General features: G+C 35.9%; 1 protein-coding gene and 1 long non-coding RNA gene across 14 annotated transcripts in view; both read left to right on the forward strand.

Moving 5' to 3' along the window:
- Positions 1–16,224, forward strand: part of MAGI2 (membrane associated guanylate kinase, WW and PDZ domain containing 2) — a 774,790-nt gene that overhangs the window by 678,730 nt on the left and 79,836 nt on the right. For all 13 annotated transcript variants that reach the window (XM_040548715.1, XM_040548725.1, XM_040548731.1 and 10 more), the window contains 2 exons: positions 2,793–2,824; positions 7,649–7,838. In XM_040548715.1, coding sequence (XP_040404649.1) covers positions 2,793–2,824; positions 7,649–7,838 — 222 coding nt within the window. The remainder of the gene's footprint in view (positions 1–2,792; positions 2,825–7,648; positions 7,839–16,224) is intronic.
- Positions 3,114–3,908, forward strand: LOC121065775. Its single transcript, XR_005817307.1, has 3 exons — positions 3,114–3,217; positions 3,587–3,623; positions 3,733–3,908. It is a non-coding gene; the product is annotated as an uncharacterized LOC121065775 (long non-coding RNA).

Below are 16,224 nucleotides of genomic sequence, written 5' to 3' on the forward strand. Positions count from 1 at the left end.
TGTATAGGACTCAGTCCAGTAGTTCTGTAGAATAATATTAAAATGTGAAAGGTTGAAGGTAGCATGCAGACCCCAAATAAAAGTGCATTTTTGTTTTTATTCTTTTCCACATGAAGTTTCTGTTACAATGTACTACACATGCATTATACTCTTGAATTGTTGAATTTGCAGCAATGCCTACATATATTTAAACAATTATAATTCTGGACATGTATGATTCACATGAATGATCCATAATCAGTCTCATGTTGAATAACTGATAAAGTCATACTTTGTTTATATTAGGAAAAAAATATACAGTTCATCTGAGGAGACATGTAAATGAGGCAAAACTGAAAATATCATGAAATACATGTAAGACAACAATAGCATTCACTTTATGGAACTAAATCTTGGTCCATTTAGTTTAGTACCTAGTCTTTGGCATAAGTGAAGAGACTGTCTCATCTTACATGGGGCCTTGGTCTAATATCTGATTTTATATCTGAAGAATGAGTTTTAATATCATTTCCAAGGTATGTTATCTTTAGAGATTTTAGCCTTCCAATGTGCATTTATACCTAAATGGATATCCAATGCGTTTTTAAAATTTTGCTTTGAATCTTCTGCCTCTGTGGCATCCTATACCCATTTGTTTTGTTAATACAATTTCATGCTGTGTGAATAAATACTGCTTTTTATTTGTTTTGAGTGTAGATGTTGTAAATTGTATGTTGCAGTCTGTGCCCCTAGTCTTCAGGCTAATATGTTGGAGTTGTCCTTGTTTGAGTGAATACTGGATTTCTTTTAATTGATTTAAAAAAAAAAAAAAACACTTTGCATGATGCGTATGTCATTATCTATTTGATTCATAAATAATTATTATATTTTTATTTCATAGTAAATGTTTCTGATAAGTCCAGCAAAACATATTTTTAGGTAGAGACAGTAAATAAACAGGAAAAAGAAAATGTATTTCAATTTGACCTGGGGTAATATTCGCTGACAGTAAGTTATGGGAGGTGCACCAATACCAATGGGAAGGGAGTGTTGCCTCTACCAATATTTCCCCAAAACCAAATCAGTGTAGTAAACTGATTTGAGATACCTTTTGGGAAACATCCTTGCAAGTTTCAAGTCCTATTTTTAGTTTTCAGAGGAAAAATATTTTATAACTTTCAGTGTTATTAGCCGTACAGAACAATAACAAGAAAAGGTAAGAAAAAGGTAGTTGATTTTCTACCATCCAAGAAGATATTAAGCAAGTTTCTACTACAGAATCTGGATGTGATACACAAGCTAGATCTACATCAGGTACCTGTTATCTCAGCTTGAATTTGCAGATGGAAAGAAATCTGTTTAGTCTTTAATAGAGCAGTTTTTATCCAGACATGGCAGTCAGTAAACATAAATTTTTCCGGAATTACTTTTCACAATATACTTTTTGCTTAAAAGCACTATCAGTTGTTATAAAACAGCCACTGGTTGTCTGCAAAATACTCAAGTGCTTTTTTGCTCTAAGATTTTTTACAGCCTCAATGAACTGGACATCACAGCAGAAAAAAAATTACCTCATTATCCCAGAATTCTAGGAACCTTAAATAGTATGTACAAATAAAATTCCCATTGTGATTTATCTGTGGAAAGATACTTTCCCTAGTGTCCTTGTGCTTTTAATTATTTTCCTAGACTCACCTTGGAAAAAGAAATAATGAAATCAACTTCATTACTTTTATATTAATCTTAGAGCTTAATTCCTTTTTCGAATGAAAGAGCAGCTTTCCTCTTAGAAGCATCTATTTAAGTTCCATTTCTGTTTTCGACAAAACAAAAGAAATCTTTGTCATTAGCTTTTAATCTTAGGAAGGTTCACAAGATTTTATCTACTAGTAAAGAAAGAATGAGAAAGATTTATTATTTTTTTTTAAGAAAGTTATGCTGAAAACATGATTTTTTGAACATGAGCCAACATCCTTTTTATGTTTGCTTTTATTTAATAATTTGTATGTTTAACTTTTTGAACTTTGTACTGCATAAGGTATGAATAGTGTTTATAATGAGTGCTTCATATTATCTCTTTTTTAAAAAACGACATATCTAAAGCTTGAAATATCTGAAAGTTGCAACAGTTGAAAGTCATGAAAGTCACCAAGGCAGTGATTAAAGTTATCAGTCAGTCCTATTTCCCAGTGGAGTAAACTAAACTAGTTGTTTAGAATAGATAGACGTCTGACCACTTGCTAACTATAACAAAAGAGAATGGTATCAAAAACAAGCAACCCTCCCAAGATTTTGCTACCTTGTCTAGACTGATGAAACAATTCTTTTTCTCCAGGCATTTCTTATAATAATAATAATAATAATAATAATAATAATAATAATAAATCTCTTTTTATTATTAGGTTTTGTTAAGAGGATGTTCTGAATTGCTTCTCCTTAAAGGTGTGATTGCATTTGACACATCAGAATCAGGTCATTTGGTGTCTTACCCAATGTTCACCAAGGCAATTGGAAGTCCTTCTGTTTCATTCTTTTAATTTCAGCCTAATTCCATGCTGTTTGTAAATTATGGCAACGATCTCAATGGTTCCACATGCATACATACATATATATATGCATATATATATGTTTGCATATATTTTTCTTAGAACTTATCCCCTGTGGACTGTGATTTCATCCCTTGTGTGTACAGAATTTTCTAATATGTCAATATTATTGGCACACCTGAATGAGAGTGGGAGCATAGATGCCACTGAGCCTCCGCTATTTATGCACCAGAAAAATCTGCTAACATTATTTTTTGTTTATTTCAGGTTTCTTTTCTCCATGGAAAACTCCAAAGCCTGTAAGTTCCGTTTCAAAATTATACACTTTGCATTCATAAGATGACTATCATTCAAAGCAAATTTCTGTAGACTTTCATCTAACCCACCTGTTCCCAGCTCATGAGACACCTCTCAGCAATAAACCAGCTCTAGGTGAGAAACGGCATTAGGGATGGCCTTGTTAATAAGCTCTGAAGATCTATTCACTTGGAGACTGACAACAGCTGTTTGGAGAAAGGAACTTAAAGATGGGTGGCAAGAAGTTAAAAAGGCAGTGACTCAAAAATGAGGGGCCTGGAGAAGAAGGCAGCAAAAGGCCCCAGCAGTGAGACCAGTTTAGTTGGCAATCTCTTTGCAAGAGATAACAAGCAATTTTTCTGTTTTACAAATGCATTGATCAAAATATCTTGAGAGTAATTGTTTTTTGTTTTGTTTTGTTTTTTTTACATTAGTAGATCTAGAAACAATAGACCCATTTCAAGTAAGAGGTTGGATTAGACCTATGATTTTGACATTTAACACCAAAGTATTAAGATTTACTACATTCTATGACTATAAAAAGTTACTGTATTTATTTTGTTGACACCAAATTATATCCTATTTTGAAGTTGTGACATCATTCTCAACCTGAAAAGAAATCATAGGCTACTATTTTTGGTTTTCTATTTTCTAGCTTTTGGGTTTTTTTGTTTATTTTATTTTATTTTGTGCTTTTTTTTTTCTTTTTTTCTCTTTCTTTCTTAGCTCGAAAAGACCTTACAGTATTCCTTATCTCTCATCAGGGGCGTTTTGCTGGAAAAGAGAGCCCTGACTTTGCCTGTAGGTATCTAAGAGCAGTAGGAATAACAATACCACTATTTCTTAACTTTTTCTTTTTTTTATAAATATATATAAGCTAATTTTTAAAGGTTTCTCCTTTTTGTGTTAGGGTGTTTTAATGCTGAATCTGGACAATTTCACACCCTCTCATACTGGATAATGGCATGCTTATTGCAACCCAAATTGATTTTTGTATCCTGTCAAACACATAAGGCAATTAATTAATCAGTTGATGCAATTTCATCAAACTGCTTTCAGCTTGTGGTGTTTTTGAGTAAAATGCCAGAGGATGGACACAATATATTGGCAGTACAGCAGCATAAGTTTGTTTATTTTTAAAAATAGCAGGATGTTTGTAGACCCCATGAAAATAAATTTGTCTATTAAGGGTTAGCCTATTCTCACCAGATTAAGGTTCCTACCTGGCTGGGACATTCCACTTCTCATCTCAGGCAAATAGTGATCAAATAAGGGACTTGGAACTTACTTGTTATAGATTGAAAGCCAAAGATCTCCACAGGCGGTGCTCCCCCTCTTTAAATATATATCAAGTATATAAAGTTCAGCATACTGTTGATGATTTTCTACACTGTTTTGATATATAAACAGTCGTATAGCGGTTCATATTCAGGTAGCGCTTGCCAATAATCAGAATCTAGAGAAACAACCAGAGTGATGCAATTCTTCATGCAACAGTCTGAGCAGAGCAGGGACCACAAAATAAGGTATCATCAATTTGTGGAGATACTGTATTTGCATGTGGGTTAACTGTACACAACTAGCCTAATTTGGTGTAGTCTCAGCATAAGAGCTCACAGTGATGAACCAGTTTAAAGTAGTATGCGTTCCTCTGTCTTCACCCCTTTAACTAGAGAAATAATCAGACATGAATTTCTAACACTCACGGTGTGAAGATCAGATTGAAGCCAAGTGTCACTGAAGCACTGTCTGCAGGCAGTCTGAAGCAGTAAAGCCAGCACCAGGAGGTCTACAAAGCCTTCCTGACACCACATCACAGCCCTGTAGCAGGAAAGAAAAACTAGATGACCCCAAACTGAGCTGCTTCTCTGCCTGAATGACTACTGCTGACCCCTCATATCTCTGGCTGAAGAGGTGAGAAGTACCCACCACTCTCCTTTAGAGCAAAAAGGGGACCATGGGCCATTGGCTGGAAGAGAAGAGATGAGCTCCTCTCCCCAGGGCAGAGGCTCACAGGTGGCACACCCTGTGTCTGTGTGCTCAGCATCCCAGACTAATCTGGGTTGACAGAAATCCTATGATTTCTATATATACCGTGTTCTATTATATGTAACATTGGTAATATAATATTAACACAAATTGAATTTGAGCAATTACCAAACTATTACCTAATTTAGATTTTATACACTGCACACAATACCATGCTTATTCATTTCCAAGAGTGCCTTATACCTGAGTTAGCATTGTGATAACTCACATTGCAAAACACTTCTTGACTATTTAACTAACCAATATGGGTTTGGGAGGGATAATCCCCTTGTCTTTATCTGCTTATGTAACTCCTTGTGTTAGCAGTACTACCCACAGGTAAGAACACTTTGCTCAGTTTTTAATTTCACACATAGAGATTTAGGGGTGACCAGCAAACGAGAATTAGATGTATGGGACCCAGTAGAGCTTTGCTATTGATCTCCATATTCTCATCCTTCCTCTAGGGAGGAAGTTTGTTCATCAAAAATAATTACTTTTTCCTTTTCCTTTTTAAAATCTTCTTTAAATATTTCATTTTTACTCAGTTTCACATTTTGAAAGAGGTAAGTATTCTATTTCTCTGCTACAGTCCAAGAAATTAGGAAATATTCAGTTCTAGATAGACAGGACCCTAGATGTCTTTCTGCTTCATAGAGACAAGATAAATAGTTTGGTTCATCAACTTGTATTCTTTTTTAGATTCCTTACTGAAGGCAAAACCTAAATACTATTCTCCATTATTTTTCCTGGATATAAGGAGCTTGTATTGATCCCAGTTCTCCTTTCCCACTTAGACATAGGGGTCATAATCAGGTTTGTTTCTGGACACCTTTGAATTTATGCTTCCATAATGCAATTATATACTGTATATATGTTTATATGTACTTGAGTTAATTCCTTCAGAGCTAGAAGCACTATTGGAAGTATTATTGTGATTTTCATGTGGCTTGCCGCATAAGCTAATAGAGAATAAACCCATTAAAAATAAGCTAATAGAGAATAACCCACTGCAAAGGGTACCTGAATGCACATGAGGTATCTTACTGTACATAAGCTATTTCAATGACAACTCAGGTATCTCCATATGGCACTTCACTGCACAGGATATACACACCCTTAATGTCTTTTTATATCACATCCTAGTCACTGTCTTCTATATCTGACCCACTATAAATGTGTCTTTCTTGAATAACATTAGTGAGGATTGAATACAATATTCCATATCTTCATCAGAATATTAATACTTCCCTTTGTTAACTTCAATATCATACCCAATACATACTAGCACATGAGAGTCATCCTGTGATTGACTGAGACACCCAGATCTCTCTTTTCTTCAGTTTCCAATGAACCAGCCCTACTTACTGCAAAAAAATCTGACAAAAGCGTAGCTTGAGGTATAAAGAATGAGGTCCTTAACAACAGAAGATGGATAAAATCTATTTTGAAGTATGATATGCAGTGCACCTGGGATGTGCAGTGAAGTTGCTCAACATATTTTCCATAAGGACTCTAAAGCATCTGCAGTCCACACAATACTTGGCGAAAAAGCCTGATGCTGTTAATCATCAGAACAGAGAGCAAAGCTCCCCTGATGAGCCATGTACCTTCTGAAGCCAAGGAGCTGAATGTGAAGGATAATCACAATTTGTAGAGCAGATTTTCTGTAGACTTCAAACATCTTTGGTAAGACACTGCTGATACAACACTAGAAGCCAGTGATACTGAATTGCAGTGCAGTTTGGTTCTGAGAGTAATTTTTTGTGGAATTAACTGATTGATGGGCTATGTGAGAGAGTACACTTCTGGAGGCTTTACTAGCTTTTGCTTCAGCAGGGGTCACAGGCAAAGTGAAATATTCATTTCCTGGGATAAACATTTGTGTTTTGTTTAACTTAACTTAATCAACTCTCTCAAAAAGAAAAATCCCCAATATCTCCACATCTTCTTTTTCACAATCCATATTCCCTTCTAGATTGATGTGCTTCAGAGACCACTAAAGGGAGTCTTGGAGAAAATTTGGATTGAGGTAGCTTTCATGAATAGTCAATACACTGCTGTGTATTTCTCTCTAAATTGTCAGGAAGAGTAGAAAAACTTATCCTGTGCTTGGGAGCTTGACTGGATGACAGCAATATAATTTTTGATATGGGAAAGAAACTGCAAGAAATGAAAAAGTCTGCATCAGATTAATGCTAACCTTCTTCTGTCAACTATTACTAGTTGCTCAAATAGGTGCTTTAATAATTTTGCTTTCATTGGCTCTTTTTCTTCAAGTAAATTCTGTTTGCAGTTACAGTAATCTACCTGTTTCTCCCTTTGCAGCCAGGTATTTACATGCATTCTGAAAAGATACAGCATTAAGATCATTCAGTTGCAACTCTGTCTGGGCACTTCTTTGTTAAACACTATGTTCAGTTATATATTTTGATGAATCTGATAACTGTAACTTCACAGTCACACAGATTTTGCCTTTAGCAGAATGCTTTCCAATAGCTCAGGGTATTCTGTAAGAGACACTCAACATGCTGCAGGGTAATGTTGGGTCCTAATCTACACAGGGTCATATTATCTGAGAAAGATCACACCTTCCCACGAGCAACAAATTAACAAGTAAATTTCAACAAATAATTTTATAAACAGCACAACATACATCATTTATCTCAAAAGACAGCAAAGGGATTTGCTAATTTTACAAAATACTTTACCTTTTACTGAAATCACTGTCTTTAGCCTGATTGTAGCAGTCACCGTTTTTGCAAAACACCTTTCTTGTCTGTATGTTTTTATTCCAGATGATGGAACGATGGGAGAATCAAGGCAGCCCTCAAACAAGCCTATCTGCTCCAGCTCTACCACAGAATATTCCCTATCCACCCACTCTTCACAGGAGTTCATTTCCCGATTCAACAGAGGCCTTTGATCCACGGAAACCTGACCCATATGAGCTGTATGAGAAATCAAGAGCTATTTATGAAAGTAGGCGTAAGTGAAAATCCTGTTCGTCCTGTTGGCCTTTTAATATTGTAAGCTTTTGCCTATGAATGTGCTGTTGTTAATATAGTTTTCCTTAATTATCACTTGTAATTTAAAGAAAGCAACTATAATCCCTGTTAACATAAGCCATTAAAAATTATTCAAAAAATCTACACTTACATATTTTCCTAGATCTTCCTAGATTTTAAAGTTTGACTTTCACAGGTTTGTTTCCTGATATTTCTGCTCTCCTCATTTTGACCCAAATCCTTAGTGAAGAACAGTATATATGCTACTATATTTTGATGTGTTACTTCTCTTCATAGTTAACCAATAAGAGGATGTGAAATTATCAATACAAAATTTTTCCACTTACTTTTACTTTGAAGTGAAGTTTATAAAAGAAATTTCCATATCACTTGTTTTTATAAAGACAATTTTGACAAGTTATGATGTTGTCCTTGGTAGTTAGAAAGAAACCTGTAATCCTAACAGGCACTATTTGAAGATCTATTCAAAACAGTACTGAGCTAACAAGATGTCCATCTTGATTTTATGTGTTTTTAATCATAGAACCATAGAATGGTTTGGGTTAGAAGGGACCATAAAGATCACTTAATTACAACCACCAAGGACTATACCGCATACTTCCACAATAAGAATAAAAGTTTAACTAATCTATTTCTTACTGTAAAGAACATTTTAGCTAAAAACTGTTATTCTAAAATGTCCAGAGCTTTAATACTTGTTAAGATCAAAGCTTCAAAGTAATGTGTTTTTTTTAACTGAGAGGTTTTTTTATAGCTGTTTTTACTTGTACGTATCAGTTTCAACTCATTTTAGAAATTACTTATTCTCTAATCCAAATTATTTTATAAATTACACATAAAACATTGCACTGCAATATAACTAGTCCAGATAAACCAATTTTTATTAATTGAGCCCTGTGACATAGAGATAAACCTAAACTATCCCAATCCATGATATGGGAGGTACAAATTTCTCCAGCATGCAAAGAGATATTCAGAAGGAAATATGCTATTGTCACAAACACTGGGTTGGTGCAAGGGTTCCTCAGTGCCTTGGCCTTAATTCTTCGGTTACAGTTTTTTTCAACAAAGTAATAAGGCACCCATTATTATTTATAGGTGCCTTCTACGAGTTTTCTGCTTACTTCCTTGACCAACATGAACTCTAGTCTTTGGCTGGCATATGCTTCCATGTTCAGGCGCACAAATTATGCCGGGGTTACACGTTATGCTCTTACTGTGTTCAGGCACACACGTTAGTCTATGATAAATCATAGAATCATGGAATTATGCTAAAACCTGTGTTTAAAAGACCTAATTGCATTTGAGTTCTGTCCAAGAGGCAACTGAAAGTTGTACACAAGCCTTCTTCAGACATATACCTAGCAAAAATCAGAATTAACAGTATGAAGCTCTAATGCCCAAAACAAGAAAGTGAGGGATGTAAAGCAAGACTGCAGTAATCACTCCTCAGATTTCCAAGTATCCTGATTTCACAGTTAATCCTGAAAGCTTTAATCTGTTCTCTTCTGACTCTTACATCCTACAGACATTTCTTCTAAGTCTTGATTCAATATTTCCCAACCAGATCTCTTCTGCATTCATTCATGTCCCTTGGTCATAAATAACTGCTTCCAAATGTCTTTGATGTCACTCATTTTTTTCATACATGCCATCGGCACACATTTTAACAAATTCAATTCATCATGCCTTTGATTGCTTTTTGTTTGTTTGTTTGTTTGTTTTTCCTCCACATAGTACTAGCATTTCCTGAAGTGAGAGAAACAACAGGCAGGAAATCCATTATTGAGTCAAGAAATTGTCATCTAAATTGAGTGCATGGGAGAAAGTTTCAAGATAATGCACACTTAGTTTCCTGCCATATGGCTGTGTCAGGCTGGTTGTCTTTGGTGTAGACATACTCTGTAAGGGTACAGGAAAAGTTCAGCTACTTTCGGGTTTAAGTAGTTCTTATCTCAAAGCAAGTTTGCCTTATATTCTGGCAAGACCTGAAAAGAAAGAGGTTCATCTTCTAAAAATAGTGCAAAGAAGTGAACAATCATGACCTGGAAAACTCTAAAAGAAAGAGGTAGTGTTAGCTTTTTGTTTCTCTCACAGTGAAACTGTTATTAAACAGTTCTTTTTCATACTGCCATAGTTCTGAATTTCTACAGAACCTTTTATCAGAAGATCTCACTGCAGTCGGCACTCACCAGGACCTTATCAAAGCCTCCTGCTTCCCCATCAAGGAAACGAGTATGTTACGCATCACAGCGTAGTTGTGTGAGAAGCACAATTGACATGACTTGAGGCTGAGAGCAAGAACTAGATCCAAGGAGCCTGATTCACAGGCTTTTTTTGCTCTAGCCACTAGATATGCTCATCCCTACCTAATGAGAGCAAGAGAGGGTTTCCAAGTATGAAAGCACCACAAAAGAGGATTATTTTCATTCTACAGAAATGTTTTTCTGCCCTAGGCATGTGAAGGACCTACATGACGTTGTGCAATAGGGAGATTTCAATTTTTAATAATCACATATGAATTGCAAAAGACTACTGCTACTGCACTGAAAGTGGTTTTGTAGAGGCAGTTCTACCAATACAGGTTTGAGATGAATCAAATGATGCATTAGTACAAAAGTGGAGTACCACTGCATTTTGTAAGTCATAGCTCCTCGGAAAATTGTTTGTCACCCATTACCTGTTCTCTGTCAGCTCTCACCTCTTAGTTGTCACCTGCATCTCCTGTCACCTGCCATCAGCTGCACACAGTAGCTCAAAGTAGCCAAACAGGAGTATAAAGTGTTTCCCAAGATTGATGATGTCACATCCTCCAAAATTGCTGCCTAAAAGAATGGAAATTATTTTCTTCTTTCTTATTCCTTTCTGCAGCTAAATCTCTTCTTATTTGTTTGTATCTCTTCTTTTTTTTTGTTTGTTTTAATTTATTTCTTCTCCCCATTAAAAAGAACCTACGCAGCTTTCTGCTGTAAACATTTTTTTTGCCAAACTCAGAAATTGAGAAGACCTGCTCAAATAACTGGATTATTTTGCGTTTTTCCATCCAATTGCACATGTTAGATGTCTTAAAGGCAAATCCTTTGACTTCTTTCTCCTTATGAGAGAAATACGTCCTTGTAGTGTGACAGCATTGTGACTCTGCTGATAACCATGAAAGTCAGGCACAGAAGCTCTAACATGAAACATCAGAGCAGGAATTTCCTGTTAATGAAAATATTATGAGTCCTTACGCACCAGTTGTTACAGCTGTAACTGGAGCTCTCCACAGAACTCGTTCTCCTGAATTTGACATTTTTGCCTTTATACATTCTCCTTATCCTCTCTTACTTATATTTTATTTTGAACAGTATTTGTTGTAAACACATAGTTTAAAACCAACTTTGTTCAGAGGCCTGCATAGGCAGACATCACTCAAACAGGGGACACAGAGCTGTTGAGAATCATAATGCTATAGTATTTCACCTTTTATAAAATGTGTAATAGAATTTTGGTTTTATGGTCCTCTAAAGAAAACAGCAAAATGAAACCTTTCTTTACAGCAGTAAGGTTATGTTTCTCCTTCAATCAGTGTTGTAGTCCAGGACTGGTGCTGTGACACAGAAATGCCAGTAGGAAGAATGAGATAAGCTAGTGATAAGCTCTCATTGAAAGTGAAAGCTGAACAATTACAGATCCACCTTTTACTGGAAGGACAGAGGTTCCTTCTTAAAAAATCTCACATGTTAATTTCTCTCCTGACCACAGTGAATTCCCCAAGATCATTTCAAATCCATCATCTATCTGTCTTATGCAATGTAATTTTTTTCTTCTGCCAGTCAGACAAACTGGAAAAGAACCAAAAAGCAAAGTCCACCAATGGCTGTGAAACGTAAATAGTAAATGTATTAGCATCATGCATTAGTAGCCTTCATGAAATAAAGGTTGTATTCTCACGCAGAATAAGGGTACCAGACAGGCATTTTAATACATATTCACAGGCTGCCTTTGCTCTAAAATATCACTGCAGGTATTCAGAACATATACAATAGAAAGTATCAGCAACAAGCAAGATTTGTTAAACATTATTCTGATCAATAATGTGTAACTTTGAAAATGCCATTTTTGCAGGAAAACACTAAGACCATCAGGGCTTCCTAAATGTGATATTCACAGGACATTAAAGAAAAAAAAAAAAAAACAATCAGGTGTATAGAACTGAATGTGTTATCACAGAACGGGTCTTTGGCACAGCCTACAGCAAACCAGAATTTTCTAGTCATTGTTTGTTGGCTGAAGGCCTACATAACTGAACTCAAAAATTTAGGGAGCCTCTAATTTTTCTCCATTTTGGCTTACCTTCAGTCTAAGAAGGTTCACATTTTTTTAAGGTGTATGAAAATATATATATGTGTGTGTGCGCATATATAATTGCAAACTAGTAAGTGTAATACTTGGTACTATGGTAGTGTTAAATACATAGCAATCTGAAATATTATACAAATATGAAGTAGGTTTTTTTCTATGGGTAAAGGGTTTGGGACAGAGTCCAGAAAACAAGATTCTAGTTTCAAACCTTCCTTATGCTCAGTTTTGCGTATATTTCAAACTTTCTGTTCACCTGTTCCTGTCTTTTATATCAGTGAGACATGCCTGCCTTCACTTAGTAAATAAGAGGGTATTAGGAAACTACTAATTATTATGTTTTATCATCAAACTAGTCCTTGACCTAGAGTATGAGCAAGGCAATTTCTCCAAGTAATTTCTAAACAGTACAGGTTGTTGTTTTCCCTGCATCTTTTTCTACCTCAAGCGACAGCATAGAGAAAAAGGCTAAGAACTTATACGCAATGACAAAATGGATTTTCTGCTTATAAGAACTGACAGTGAAACCTAAAACATTTTCAAATGGAATTATAAGAATATCATCATCGCAGTACTGTGGATGTAAACTGATTTTGATTGTTGGATTGTAAAGTAGGTCCCAAATGACCTATGCTAATATGAAATGTCAGTTTTACAACCAATTGTAGTATTAAAGATGCAGTATTCCTTTCTCTCAAGCAATTTAATTTTACTAAGAGGTATACAAGTAGATTTTCATCTGCAAAGTGACAGGGTGTACTTAAGAAGTCAAAGTAATAATCTAAGTAAGAAAACTGACTTGCAAGCATTGGAGAATTGGTCACAGGTTATCATCTCCTGCTGAGCATGGCATGAGAATAATGGGAAGAGCATTGCCTGTGGACACTTTCAAACAGCTCTTTGCCATGTTTGGTGAGGACATTGTTACATGATCATATTCATCCTGTTAATTTGTAAAATTCTCTCATGGGTAGGACTGAGATGCTGAAACATCATTTTAATTTCAGTTCAGACAGGATTGTGTCCCAGCTCTTGTTTATTGTTTATTTACTTTCATAAATATTTTGCAGATTTCATTTTCAAAACTATGACTTCTTAAAATGTATTTACAGAGTGTAATTTATTTTAAACTAAGCATAAAGCCAGATCTGCAGGTTTTTTACTATCCTATCTTCTGATAGCAAACCTACCTTTGGCTTTTGATTTACCTGATATGGAAATTTTGGTGTATAGTAAGAGCCTTTGAGCTCCCATAGTAGTCCCCATAGTTCAAATTTATTTCTGTTATTTGTCAGTCTATGATGCCCAAGCCAGAATCATACACCTTCAGCAGACTGAGGTAAAGAAGTTCTTCCTGGGAGGAGGAGTACAAAGATGATGAACATAGCAAATGTGGTTTCATATTCTGATATAGCTCCACTATCAAGCTTGAGGAGGAAATGATCCAACAGAAGAGACAGGCAGTCTGTGCCCATGCATCAGCTCTGTTCATAGGTGAGAGGAGCATGACAGGTGACAGTCAAATCAACACGAAAGCCTTCTGCCTTCTTTCTCCCAGCTGTTAAAGATCAGAGCTTCACATTCCTCAGCTCTTGAAGATATCATGAAATCCAGTTTAGATTTAGGTCTACACAGTTGCATTCACAATGCAGTAATCACCAAACTATTTAGTCCCTATTCATCAGAATTTTCCCATTCACCTTTTCTTCCCAAACTTTTTTCTCCAGCAAACACAGTAACAGGAGTCAGCTAGGTTATTTAAAGAAGCATAGTGTAGGTATTTTTCCTTTCTTTTCAAACACTAGGATGTCACCTACACCCCCATGGATTTTTCAGGGTGCTCTCCCCATAAGGAACAATTCCTCTTCTATTTCATATTTCACTTGTTTAATACAGTTACTATCAAAAGAGGGTTTTTTTATTATTATTTGTTTTATATTTTTGACACATTGAACTGATTACTGGTTAGAAAGACGAGAAGAGACTCTTCCCTAAACTGTACTCTCAAATGTTCTTATTTAGATGCCTATCTTTACTGAAACAGACTTGTTTAAACTCTGCCCTTATTTTCATAGTTTGCAACTTCAGGAGCCTTTCAGCTGTGTCTAGTAAACAAAAGAGCCATTCCCCAGTTCTTGTTCTTTCATTTTGCTAATGATCAGAATACAGGTAATGATCTGACTGACATGCGTGATCAGATTACAGCCAGCAAACGCTAACACACATCATATGTTGCATCTGACTGCATTCTTTAAAAATAAATACTTTAAAAAAATAAGTCTTTTAACTGGTTGCCAGACGGTAGGCTGGTAAATGTGAGTTTCCTCTGAGATCAGATAGAAATATGGATAACTACACATTTTATGTGTGTGAAAATATTTGCAAAGAAGCAGTGTATAATCTGTGTTCCCCCAAAGAAATGCAAGAATTCATGATATAACTGTATTCATGACTTGGAGTTAGTTGTAAGGAAAGCTCATATTATGGTTGCTTTGTTCCTTGCTTCTGAGTGTCTAGAAATTCCTAGAAATTTCTCTTTATATTACAATGTTTAGAAATAAGATCCAAGAAGCCCTGAAATGACTTCTGACAGAGGGAACCCTGAGTGTAATACCATGTTGGTTTTTTTTCCAGTATAACAGCTGGTCCAATAAAAGACACTACAAATCTTCCTTCCTAACCAAGACCTTATCAAATTAGCAACCTTGTTTTCTCATCCTGCAAACAGATGGATAACAGGAATATGGGATATTTGGTTCAGGAGAGGTAACCAACAATAAAGAGGATGGAAACAGCTATTAAGCACTTTACGTAAAGAAAGGAAACTAGAATTGAACAAACCAATAAGCCAACCTCTCATCCTATTTATTGTGAATTCTCTCCTTATTTAGCAGTTATAGAGAGGGTATCTCACGGGTGATTGGCATATTAGCCACTGTTTGAGCTCAAATAAGATCTTTATTTTATTTTATCCAATTTATTGAGAGAACTGGATTTGCACCCCACCACCACCACCACCAAAAAAAAAAAAAAAATCTGCTTGTCTACACAGTCAAGAAGTAATGGGATAAAACTGCAGGAAGGTAGATTTGATAAAGATTAGAAGAAGATCTCTAGATGTAAGGATATTTTATAAATACTGACTGAGATTTCCTAGAGAGCCACAGTAAACAGAAATTTTCAAGAATAGGTTAAAGCATGTGGATCCAACAGGGAGCAGATGGACTGGATCTGGTCTTTGACCAGATAGAGCAGGAGATAACTGTATGAGCAGCAAATAGCTTCACAATCCAGAGCTTTCTCTTGCACTGCCATCTAACCCAACATGGGAAGTATCACCAGTGAAATAGCATTTGGAGGAATTGCTGCTGGTGCTGGTGCTGCTGCTGCTGAAACAGTTGCTCCCAAATGAACCATCTCCACTTTTGCCCTTCCAAATGCAACCTCTTCCATGCAACAGCAGGAAGGTCTCTGCAGCCCACACTTATTCAGCTGCCATTGTGAAAGACGGAAGAAAGGAAAAGACCTACCTGTATTGGGAAAGATGCCATCTGTGTGTAGGATGCTACCAGAGGTTTCTGCTAGCCACAGGAGTAACTGAAGTTACCAAAACTGGATCACCTAGAGATAGGCAGACTCCTTGCAGCAATGTTTTGATTTCTGTTTCAGCCTGCACAGATGCTGTGTAAACGGATGATTATCTAGAGTTTTGTGATTTTTTTATTCTATTGAGATAACATCTATGAGAACCACAAAAAAACAAAAGAGAGGAAAAAAAATCAGGCAGTACAGATGCCTTGATAGTGATTTCTTGAGACTTATTATCAAAAAATAATTCATTCTTCTCTTTACTGCTTTACTTTTAGAGAAGTCAAAGATATAGGATACAGAGAGGGAGGACACTTGGGATGCTCTTTTCATACTAGTGAATCCTCTACCCTCTTCCTCTGTCTGCACTTTGAAGGTCTGTTCATGGCGGAAGTAGTAGTGGGCAGTCTGATCTC

Source organism: Cygnus olor, chromosome 1, assembly GCF_009769625.2.
Source record: "Cygnus olor isolate bCygOlo1 chromosome 1, bCygOlo1.pri.v2, whole genome shotgun sequence".
In the NCBI taxonomy this organism is placed as follows: domain Eukaryota; kingdom Metazoa; phylum Chordata; class Aves; order Anseriformes; family Anatidae; genus Cygnus; species Cygnus olor.